The sequence below is a fragment of the Populus alba genome, chromosome 5 (genome assembly GCF_005239225.2).
Source record: "Populus alba chromosome 5, ASM523922v2, whole genome shotgun sequence".
NCBI lineage: Eukaryota > Viridiplantae > Streptophyta > Magnoliopsida > Malpighiales > Salicaceae > Populus > Populus alba.
The window spans coordinates 3,946,608-3,958,371 of record NC_133288.1 but is presented as its reverse complement, the minus strand read 5'-3'; the positions used below and the strand labels follow the sequence as shown (position 1 = coordinate 3,958,371).

Below are 11,764 nucleotides of genomic sequence, written 5' to 3'. Positions count from 1 at the left end.
TATCTACGTATGAAATCCAACAGCTCAACATTAAAAAAAAGAAGCCTCTCTTTGCTATTAAAAAGCAAAATCACAGAAAACATTTTGGCTTTGTTTTTTATTTTGAGAGAGCGAGAGAGGTGGGGAGCTCAAGATCTTGCCAGATCGGACCTGAATTGTATGAAATCTTATCACATTCTAGTTGTTTCATCTGGGTTTGTGTCTTGTGTTTCTGTTTTTGCAAACAAAAAACAATGTAGCTTGATCTAAAAGGTTGTTTCTTTGATCTTTTCATTCACTGTTTCTATAAGGTTTTTCTCCTCACAAATGGTTTCCTCTTGAATTTCTGCCTTTTGTTTTTTTTTTTTGGGTTAAAAAATGTTGTCTTTATCAATTTTAGTCCATTTTTTAAAGGGGCTTCGTTGGTTAGTTAGAATAGAGAGATCTTAGCAATATTGAGTCTCTTACATTTTTCTGGTGGTTTCCAAGTTATGAGACTATTTGTTTTGGTTTTGATGATATAAAGTTTGAGTCCTATGCTGGTGTTTCTGTTCTTCTTCTTCTTCTTCTTCTTGCTGTTTTTACTTTCTCTTTTCTTTCATATATATGATGTGTTCCTTTGGTTTTGCATGCATTTCTTTTTATATATATATTTTTTAGGAATATGGGGATTTTGGGATCTTAATGATTTTCTTTTTCTTGTTATTGAATGAAGTTGGTGGTGGCCATGGTGTTATTTTGAGTTGTATGATTATTTATATGGTAATTGGACCTCCTCTTTACATCTCTTTTTAAAGAGTCTTCCTAACACGAGAAATGTTTTTCTTTTTGAAACAAAGAAAAATTGATAACCTGTTTTTTGCCCTCTGTATCTGATTTCTTTCTCTCATCTTCAATTGATTTTTTTTGGGTTTCAACACATACCCTTTTCTTTTCTGTTTCTTGAATTTTATAATTATATATAGTTGGTTCTGTCTGGGGAAAAAAAAAATACTGTGTCGGTTTGCTGCGGTTTGATCCTTTATTTTCTTTGCAGTTTAATCACCCGCTTAAATTTGGATGAAATTACAGTGTAAAGAGTATTTTATTTACTTTTTAAAGAAAAATAATTTTTTAATTAGTTAGACGATAAGTTAGTTTCTTTTGCAGATGTGGTGGTTGATGTCAAGGCATGGAATTTGATAAAAATCAAGCTAGTTGGACAACTAACCGATACCTTCTAGAGCATACATAAAGAGTGCTGATGTTCATAGCTTTACCAAGGAATTTCACTTTTCACATAATTTTTTGGGGCTCTTTGAGTTATAATTTATATTTTTTGGATTCAGGAATTCTCTGCACATTATATCCTGTTCTAAACTGGTTGTCTTAATCCTCCTGTACTTATTTTTTTATGGTTAGTTATTTGTAGATCTTCTCTTTCCAGCTTTAACTTTCTGTTTCGTTCTTTCTTTCTGTTTCCTTGGCGTGTCTGTTTGACTGTTTAAATATGCATTGTTTTTGCAATGAGATATGCCATCTTTTCTTCAATTTAAACACTGAGATTTGTCTTGCACTATCATCAGATAGAAGTGTTTAGGTTTCTTGGTTGAATTTTACACATCTGGCAGTTTCTATTTGTTTCAAAAAGATTGTTCAAAGCAATAACAGAATTTGAAACCTTTTGGCACCACATGCAAATAGTTCTTGCTTTACAGGCTGTTTTGGTTTTATTTTAAGGAAGTGATTCTTTTTCATGAATTAAAAATGTCTTCTTTGTGAAGCATCATGATATCAAGATTAATTTTTCGTGCAGTTTGATGGGGCGAGAACTTCAGCGTGCAGCCATGGAGAAGAAGCCAAATGGTCTTGCAGCGAAGTTTCATGGCGTATCTCATGATGAAGTACATATTTCTCCAAAACTTTCAAAAGCTGTCATTGAAGCTAAGGAGTATGTGGAGAAAGAAACTGCTGAAAAATCAGAGAAGCAAGATGTGCTTGGTGTCAAAAGCACAAATTTTGATGCTGACCCATCTGATGGAAATGATGAGAAACCTGGAGCTCAGAAATTGAGTGATGATAAAAATTCCAGTTCTCCCTCACTAAAAACTGGTGTTGATGGAAATAAACATGCTCATCGTGCTCATCAAACCGTCCCCCGGCCATTTGCTCTGGCAACTGACAAGCATGTCGGTGGGAACAGTTCCACAAATTCGAACAATACACAGTCCCCTGTTAGTATGAAAAATTCACAGGTAATTGGAACTTTGGACATTGCTTTTGGTGGATGCTGTTGTCATGCTCTGTGGCTTGGTTGAAATTGATAATAACTGCTATAATGAACTCATTATCTTTCCATGTCAGATTAAGCCAACTCTATCTTTATAAGTGGAATTTGGAAATAAACCTGACATGTTGATAAGTTACATCCATGCTTACCTTGTGCTGTAGGGTTAGGGAAAAGGAAAATCTATCATTTTGAAGTAAAGTCTAGCGAGTAGCGACAGTGTAATTCTCTAAGCAGAACACAGCTTGTGTTAATCTCTTTCCAAAATTTTGAAAACATCTTTCTTTTGGAATGAAGAGATTATCTTTTAAGATATTTGGAACACATGCTTCGAGAACTAGTGAGACTTTCTGTTTCTGTTTCAATGCACATGCCATTTTTTACTTGTTTTTCCTGGTGATATTTTGTGGGTGCGATTGCATGCATTGTTACTTAATTTAGTTGGGGGCTTGGATAATTTTGTTGGGCTTGTTACCTGACAACGGATTTCTCAGTAAGATATATATAGCTAATATATCTCAAACCCTCGCTTATAAATATGATTCACTTCCCTTGCATACCTTCAAGTTAACTGGTACGAAAAACCATGCAGCTTAATTCATTTTGGCATTTGGAGAGCACTATTGACCAACCCCACCCGGACACACAAATACACACATGAAAAAAAAGCTTGTTTGTCATGTATTTGTACTTGACATTTTCAATGATATTTGGAATCATGCTCTTTCCTTCAGCAAAATTCACCTTCTACAGCAAGGAAGCCTTTGCAACCTGATAACAAGAAGCATCATGATGAAGAAGATAGTTGGTCCATGACTTCATCGTATCCTTTGTCTGATTTAAGGCACTTGATATTTTTACGGTTTTAAACTGTGTTTTCTGCCAAAAAATTAAAACCACTTGAAATTTTATAGAATAAATCCAATTATATTCTGGCTATATATTTTTACCGACTGGCTATCCTTAGCTATGTGTAGCACTTCTGCATCTGTACGAACTGTTAAATCTGTAACTGTTGGAACTGCTCCAACTTTTAGGTCTTATGAACGTGCAGCAAAGCGGAAAGAGGTATCTTCCTAACATAATGGTTATATAAAACTTTGTCTGCTCTTCTTTTTCTTAACTGATGAATTTCTATTGATTTTGTATCTTCATATTTTTGTTATTAAGTATTATTTGAAATTGGAAGAGAAGCACCGAGCATTGGAGAAAGAGCGAAGCCAGGCTGAGGCAAGGACCAAGGTATACTCATTTCTTTATGCAAGTTTGTGGATAGGTAGTCAATGACTATGATGTTTTTTTTTTTCAATTAATAACCCAATGAATTTCTCTGCCTTCATTCTAGGAAGAGCAAGAAGCAGCCATCAAGCAGCTTAGAAGGAGCATGCTGTACAAAGCAAATCCAGTGCCCAGTTTCTACTATGAGCCACCTCCACCCCAAGCTGAACTCAAGAAGGTATTCTGCCAGATATTATTCTTAGTTCTCTGCTGGTTCTTGGATTTAAACATGTAAATGAAACTAGCAAAAATCTATTCAGCACTTCATCGATAAATCACGACAAATAGAGGATACCATATGCATTGGTCTAATTAGTTCATTCAGAATGCAATTTACCAATTTCCATGAAACAATATTTTATTGAGAGCATTCAGGCAAGAAGTCTGTTCTTCTTTGAACCGAGTCTTAATTTTGTTCCAGACCACAGTTGTTTAAAACCTTTGGACAGTATAAGAAAAGCGAGGGAAGGTGGCATGCAACTAGCATTTTGTTCAGGGGGAATAGTTTGAAGGCTCACAGCATTCTGCCATGGTGTCTCAAGCCTCATAGTTCGGAACTGCCAGAAATTAAAAATGTTTAGGATTTTGTTATTAGCTGGTGTGATGCACAGTTGTGTAAGGCTACTGATTTGAATTCACTGGCAGCTTTTTTTTATTGTCAATATAATTCAATTCTTGTTTTTGTTTGGTTCCAGTTACCATTGACTCGACCACAATCACCGAAACTAAACCGGAGAAAAAGCTGCAGTGATGCGGTTCAAACATCTCAGGAGGAAGTGGGCAAACATTGTGCTCGCCATCGCCACAGCATCGGTAGCCACAAGGATTCAACTGGTGCCAACACTGCCAAAGCTAAGGTTCAGATAAGTCCACAGACTGCTAATGGTGTCCGCAAAGTCAAAGACCGATCTAAACAGGATCATGTTGCAATGAAAGCAGATCCCGAGAAAATTGCTGGGCCAACAAATGCAGACATATCTGTTCAGTCATGACCTGCTGGTTTTTACTAACTCTTAAGTGGGAAAACATCTTGAATTTGCTTAATCATCATATTGGATGTTTGGAAAGGAGATAGCCTACTTTTCAGCTGAGATGACCTTTTCTTCTTCTTCTTCTCCTACTTTTTTCCCCTTTCCAAACGGTTTGTGTCTTTGAATTGTATATGTTATGTAAGTTATATCAGTACATATCATGTTATCAAAAGAGTTACTGATTCTAATATGGACCGAATCTGTTGTTTTCGTCTGATGTATTATCACCCAAGAGGTTTTCCTGCGTATGTTATTTGGAAACTCAAGGCACTAGTTTTGGTCTGGTTGGTTGGTTGTTTTCTTCATTTCGAAACATGTAACTTATAGAACCTCAACTTTCGTAACTGCTATATTAAATTGTACACGGGGCGAGTCTTGATGTTTGAATGAAGTTTCTACCCATAGGCAGTTCTATCTGTAATCTTATCTTTTCTGTCATCGCCGTGCTTTGAAAATTTGATTGCTGACGGATATCAACCATTGTAAACTTCGGAGGTAATATCTACATTCTTGGAATTGAATCATTGATACAATGTTGGAATCTGCTGCAAGTAATATCTACATTCCCAGAGCTGACTATGGTTGCATTACCATTCAAGATTCCGACTAGTGTCCAAGCACACACCTCCAATAAGGTAGACGAGCGACAGTCTTGTCTAAAGGGAGGGACAAAAGGTGGGTTTGGGTGATTCCGTAACAGGATTTGCAGAGGATTTGGTTGCAGCCATCTGCATGTATGTTGAGCAGTCTCTAGTCACAGAGTCTTGTTAATGCATGCTTTTACAGCTATGTGGTAGGTATCCTTGAACTTCCAAGAGCATCTCTCCAATTGGGTTAAAAAAGCAGGCCATCCTCGCCAGTAAGGGGTAAGAAATTCATCAGAATAATCAGCTTCAAACCTCTAATCATTTTACAAGGATGATTTAATCTCCACCAAATATTAAAATTTAACATGGTAGCTTTCTGAAAATTATTAAGGGGTAAACACATGGACATGCTAGGCAACTATCCAAGGCAGTTTTTCCTTGAGTTTAAAATTTTAGGACAAGAGACAGTTGATAAAACTCCTTACTTTAAAATATATAAGTATATGCTCATGTACTTGATGCCTCTTGTTAAGCTTTTGTGGCCTCTCCATATCTCTCTCCTCTCCCTCCAAAAACTATGGCCACTCTGGTTCACTCAATCCCCTCCATTTCCTTTCTCTCTTCTCTTACTCTCCAACCTCTCAAAATCAAAACCCATAAAAAATCACTCTCAACTTCACGCTCCGAACCCATAAAAACTCTAACTTGCACCACTTCTAAACCAAACAACAAAAGCCCCACCATGGATGGTCGCAAACCCACATCCAAGAAAACCAGGAAATCATCATATGGTACCTCTAGAAGGTCAGTTCTCAAGAAAACATTCATTCAAGAACAGGTTACTTTCACTTCTCAATTATCAAGCGATCCTCATGTAGGGATTATTGGAGGTGGAATGGCTGGTCTGCTTTGTGCTTTGAGTTTGGAGAAAAGAGGGGTCAAGTCCACTGTTTTTGACACGGTTGGTCAGTTGTTTCCTTTTAGCACTCTTTTCTCAATTTGGGTTTCTTTTTTTTCTCACTTTGTAGATATTGTGTTGTGAATGCTTACAAGAAAGGCTGCATACTTGCATTTTAGAATTTGATTGTTTTTTTTTTCTGTGAAGGAGATTAATGTTTTTGTATAAAGGTAAGGCAGTAACATTCCTTTACTTAATTGCATGCTAAATGTATTGAAAAAAAAAAAAAAAAAACTTCTATGTTTTTTTTTTTGTTTATAACTTCTAGAATGAATAATTGTTGTAATAATCAAATGATCAATAGTAATTATTTAAGTTCTGATAGTCGTAGCTGCATGGTTTAATATTTGGATTAATGTTATTGCATTTGTGTTTATGCTTTTGCTTTGCAGAAATGAAAACAATATCATTCTTATTTGACACATATTTCAGTCCAGTAGACATTTGGACTCTATTTTCCTGCAGATAAAAAAAAAAGTTAATGCAATGTTGGGTTTTTCACAAGCTATGCTATTTCAGGGGATTCATGGTTTGGGAGGGAGGATGGGAACTAGAGTAATTGATCCACAACCATTGATATTTGATCATGCGGCGCAGTTCTTTACTGTGAGTGATCCTCGATTTTCTGAGTTGGTTGATGACTGGTTGGATAAAGGTCTTGTTCGACAGTGGCAAGGTATAATTGGAGAGCTTGAAGTGGGAGGTCAATTTCTTCCATTTCCTTCTTCAACCCCAAGATATATTAGCGTTAACGGAATGCGCTCTCTTGCTGACTCAATATTATCTCAGGTGGTTGATCATTTTGTTGCTTTCTCGTATTTGTTAACTACTCGTCATTTTGTTGCTTTCTCATCAGCTTTCAACTACTCTTATCATGAGAATGAAAAGGTGAAATTTTATTGAACAAATAAAGCAGCAGCCATTAACATAGTTTCTTTGGTGCTTATAGTACTGCTCTTTCTCTATCTATGATATCCTTGAGGTTACTGCTAAGCAGATTCTTGATTCTTGCTGCAGACTTGCATGGTTGATGTGGTGAGACCTTGCTGGATAAGTAAACTCGAACCATTTAATGGGACGTGGCACTTGAGCGAGAATGGAAAACCTTGTGGGCAGTTTGATATCATTGTTATAGCACATAATGGTGAATCAACATCTCTCTCGTTTGCTTTTGTACTCCATCATTTATCTATTCTGGCCATATCTCAGCATTTTATTATTCTTGCTGAAAAATAAAAAGCTTCCTCACTTCATTAAATTTCTGACACGTTATCACACGGGTGACAGCCCAATAAGTAGAAGGGGTACCTTTTGAACAAGAGAAAATAAATACATTTTGAATACTTATGAGTGCTGTACTGTGTTTTCTTTATGCTGAAGTAGATGTGTTATTCTTCTTTGGCCAACACATGAATTCAATGATTTTTCTAATGCATTTCTGTTGCTTGAGTGTCTTGAAATGAAGATTATTGATAACTTTTCTATTTAGAGATAGGACATTAGGACTAGCCTGAATGTCTCTTTGTCTGGAAAGTGTAGCTTTAACAGATGGAGGTAATTGCATTTTGTTCAGCCCTGGGTTGCTTCAAAGTTAGTGAAGGTGTGATAAAACTAATTTTGGTCGGGTTTTTTTGGCCCCATGTGGTTCGTGATCGTGAAGTGCTACTTTGGGTATGCACTGGCTGACAACCTGGCAATACTTTCTAACTTGGTCCATGTCCCAGATTGGCTTTGTAATAGTTGTAAACGTGGCGTAGACAGATTAATTTTTCAGGGAAGAAAGTGAGAAAAGTTCTCTATGAGTTTGTGAGTGAAATGGTATATGGAGTTAAAAATCAGTTTAGACTGGGCCCAATGTTTTTGCTGTAAACTGTAACATATTTAACACTGATTGGTTGCATAGTTACACAACAATGCATACTGACCAGCTGGATTTTGATATTCTCCTAATGTGGCAAGTATTTTATAGAGCCAAGCAAGCATCTAATGTTTTCACTTGTATTTCTTCTGGAGAGTTGAAGAAAAAACTGGACAAAATCACAAGCGAATAGGTGACATGTGGTTTCATCATTCAAATTCATCCAGTGAAGAATATAGGATGGAATAAGTAGGAACTGAACTGAAACCTTATTGGTTAGAACAGGTGAATCGGGCTTACTGATGAATGTGTTTCACAGTTTGCAATCCCATATACTGATAACAGTGTGCTTGCATCATTTGTTCTATTATCAATATAAAATCTATTAGTTTGAGTGTGGTTTCCTTTCTGTTCTGTGTAAACATAAGCACACATTGAAGATTTGAAAGCATGCTGTTCTCTACTTTTTCATTGGCAATACTTGGTCTGTGGATCTTAATGAATCTATAAATCTTATTTCCTGGTGGTTCATGGACCGTCAATCACTGTTTACCATCTTTAATTGCTTGCTATCATTCTGTGCAATACACCCATGGCTTTCGGGAGCAATAACTTGTTTATTGAATTGACAGGAAAATGTGCAAATCGATTGCTTGCATCATCAGGCTTGCCTCTCATTGCAAGACAAATGAAGGTATATTCTAAACTGTCTTGTTTATTCACTGTAAGGTAGCCTATGCTTCATCTTTATTAACGTCTATATTGCCTATAAGTTTTGAAATATTGATTTGACCTTTCTGTTTTTGTAGACGCTAGGATTGAGCTCCATATGGGCCCTGCTGGCAGCATTTGAGGATCCCCTTCCCATTCCAACTGGTGCAACTCCCTTTGAGGGAGCCTTTGTGAAAGGAGTTGATTCTCTCTCATGGATGGGGAACAACTCAGCAAAGCTTTTGGGTTCTAAAACCAATAGTCCTCACTGTTGGACCTTTTTTAGCACTGCAGCTTACGGAAAGAGGAACAAGGTTCCACAGGTTAGGCTCTTCTACTTCTTTTCTTCCATCAGGAAAAACGCATAAAACATGATGAAGAGAATTCAAGTATTCAACCTGACCTAAGCCTTAGTGTCATGGTTGAATTATGCAAGCCGAAATTTTGGAAATCTAGCCTTCAGCTTTGGGTAGAGACATTCAATAAAGTGGAAAATCAAAGACTGGAAACATTAACATATATGAGTAGTCTCTCTAACTGTCCAAATGAAATTTCAATTAAGCCATATGTATTTCTTATTGGAGTATTAAGGTTTGTATATGATGAGTAAACTTTTTCCTGATAGTGGTAATTCCCACAAATGTGATATTTAGGAAAATATCCCAACTGCAACAGCAGAAAAGGTGAAGACGGGCATGCTTGAGGGTGTTGAAGCTGCACTTGGACTACCAAAAGACTCACTTCAACGGCCCTTTTATTCTCGAGTCCAGCTATGGTAATATAACTTTCTTATGGATACCATGCTTAGTAGAAGTTGCGGGGTTTCATTTGCTTAACTTCATTGAGACACCATTGTAAAGCTTGTGATATTTTCCAACCGTTTGAAGCAATTTGAGGACCTTACAGCTTTTCTGGAGAAATGAACTTATGCCACTGCCATTTGGGAATAATTTGACCACTTCTCTCCGTGTGCTAAGCGGGAGTTCTTGTCAAATTCAGAATATCATGGAAATGTTGGTCCTTTTAAGCGGGTTAAATTTATCCTCAATCTTCTTTGTGGTGCAGGGGTGCAGCCCTTCCAACGAACACTCCAGGAATCCCATGCATATTCGACCCTCAAGGAAGGGCTGGTATATGTGGTGACTGGCTGCTGGGTTCAAATTTGGAGTCTGCAGCCTTGAGTGGGATGGCTCTTGCTAATCACGTAAGCAACAACAACAGCATGATTATCCCTTTTGCTTATCGTTTGCCAATGCACATAAAATATGAGTTTTGAACTCAAAGTTCATAGCCTTAGTTGCCCTAAGATAATTGTTATTAAAAAGTAAATGCAAGACTGGGGCTTGTGTTGCAGATTGCAGATTACTTACGAAGTGGTGGAGATCGGCCGGAGGAATTCGCCCTTGGTTTAAACAAGGAATTCCAAACTCTTGAAGGCCATGATATCGGGCAGTTTTCGGGGCTGGAGTCTTCAACAGGAGCAAGCCCTGTTCAGGCATACCAACTAAGCACTTGAATCCAACGATGACGAGGCCATTAATGAATTTTTAGCAGTCGCAGGTCAAGATGTCATTTAATGTTTGTTCTAATTTGATCATCTGCAACTGCAAGGATAGCCCAGACTGCAGCTGTCCAAGTAATCAATCGGGTGGCTCCTAAAGGCTTTGCTTTAATTCCCTCTGCAACAACACGCAGAAGTTGTACTAGGCATGAAGGAGAGCCACTGCGGAGGACCAGACCCATCTTTTCTAGGAGATATTTTAACCATGCATTTTCGTAATAAAAATAACATTTGCCCTCATGCAGACATGTTCGTTTATAAAGAACAAAAATGAATTTCTTTCATTAAAAATATATTAAAATTACAATTCTTTTAATAAAAAATCGAAACCATTATTATTAAATGACATTCCTTTGCGTATCAGCAATCACTGTTCGCTGCAGCACGCTGACAAACGGAGCGCACATTAGACAAAACGCCATTGAAGAACACCATCAGAGGAAATGACATTTTTTATCTCATATATATATATATATATATATATATATATATATATAAAGACACTAACTAAAATTACATTGAATTAAAAAATAGCCAAAATATTTAATTTAATGAAGCTTAAAAATAGCCTGAACATCACTATCCTCTCTACAAACCCTAAATGAATATCTTCACTTCTTCGCCTTCTTGGTCACTCCTTTCTTCACCGGTGGCGATTTCACACTCTTCGGCTTCACCGCTACAGCCTTCTTCCCTGGTGATGCAACCCTCTTCATACTGATGATCCGAAGAAGGACGTAAATCTCTGCAAAATTATGTAGTTTCAGTAGTAGGTAACAATATGAACAAATATGTGTGGCCAAAAGCTGGAATCTTTAACATATTATACTGGCAACCAGTGTAGATTTCTTGTTCCGGACACGTTGTATGTACCTCTGTCAAGAAACGAAAGAGTTGCTCTTTTCTGCTGTTGAAGTATAATTGAACTGCAAGCAACGGAACAAGAAATGTCGCAATCATGCAGGGAAGGAGAGAAAAAGCATCGGTGTTTAGACATTTGATAAATTCTGTACAAGACAAGGGGAGCCTGGTCACCAGCCTTTTTGCGATGCTGTCAAGGCTGTTTAGATCAATGAGAAGTGTTGCATAAATGAGACAAGGTGTTGGTGCAGAAAACCTTGTTGAGGACTCAAAGCAATGAAGAGTAAATTGCTATTCATGTAATGTCTAAATTCAAAACTTTCTGAATTTTAGAATAGAAGGAAACAACACTACATTTGAAAAAAAACAAAAAAACTTTTCTTTCTATATTTTCATGCTAGGGAATTTTGAGTTCCGAACAAAAAAAAAAACCATCTTATATATGATTTTGTGCTAAATAGATTCCAAAACATACACACAGTTCTGTTTTCTGTTTGCTAAATAGTCTCATAACAGTTAAAAATCTTTAATCAAAAGTTTAAAATGGTTTATAGCCATCTTTAATCCTTGAAAGAAAAGAGAAATCATATTTTGGTGTATACTCCGAACACGCTTTTCTTCGTTTTAATTATATTTCTACACTATCTCTCATATATCTTATCATTCAAAATAAT

At 36.8% G+C, this 11,764-nt stretch overlaps 2 protein-coding genes across 4 annotated transcripts; both read left to right on the top strand.

Moving 5' to 3' along the window:
- On the top strand, nt 1–4,941 carry LOC118051486 (protein WVD2-like 2). Of its 2 annotated transcripts, XM_073409324.1 has the most exons (8): nt 34–157; nt 1,129–1,375; nt 1,775–2,213; nt 2,980–3,068; nt 3,223–3,313; nt 3,401–3,487; nt 3,591–3,701; nt 4,219–4,941. In XM_073409324.1, exons 3-8 carry the CDS (start codon nt 1,779–1,781, stop codon nt 4,513–4,515), a joined length of 1,110 nt encoding a protein of 369 aa, XP_073265425.1. In that variant the 5' UTR covers nt 34–157; nt 1,129–1,375; nt 1,775–1,778; the 3' UTR covers nt 4,516–4,941. The 2 variants fall into 2 exon arrangements, with proteins under 2 accessions (XP_034918038.1, XP_073265425.1); XM_035062147.2 differs by lacking the exon at nt 1,129–1,375 and having other exon boundaries at nt 1–157; nt 3,416–3,487.
- A 708-nt stretch (nt 4,942–5,649) lies between these two features.
- On the top strand, nt 5,650–10,522 carry LOC118051487 (uncharacterized). Of its 2 annotated transcripts, none has more exons than XM_035062151.2 (8): nt 5,650–6,102; nt 6,619–6,888; nt 7,117–7,243; nt 8,590–8,651; nt 8,767–8,991; nt 9,322–9,443; nt 9,734–9,872; nt 10,023–10,522. In XM_035062151.2, exons 1-8 carry the CDS (start codon nt 5,719–5,721, stop codon nt 10,182–10,184), a joined length of 1,491 nt encoding a protein of 496 aa, XP_034918042.1. In that variant the 5' UTR covers nt 5,650–5,718; the 3' UTR covers nt 10,185–10,522. The 2 variants fall into 2 exon arrangements, with proteins under 2 accessions (XP_034918042.1, XP_034918043.1); XM_035062152.2 differs by having other exon boundaries at nt 5,651–6,106.
- Nucleotides 10,523–11,764: the final 1,242 nt, after the last annotated feature.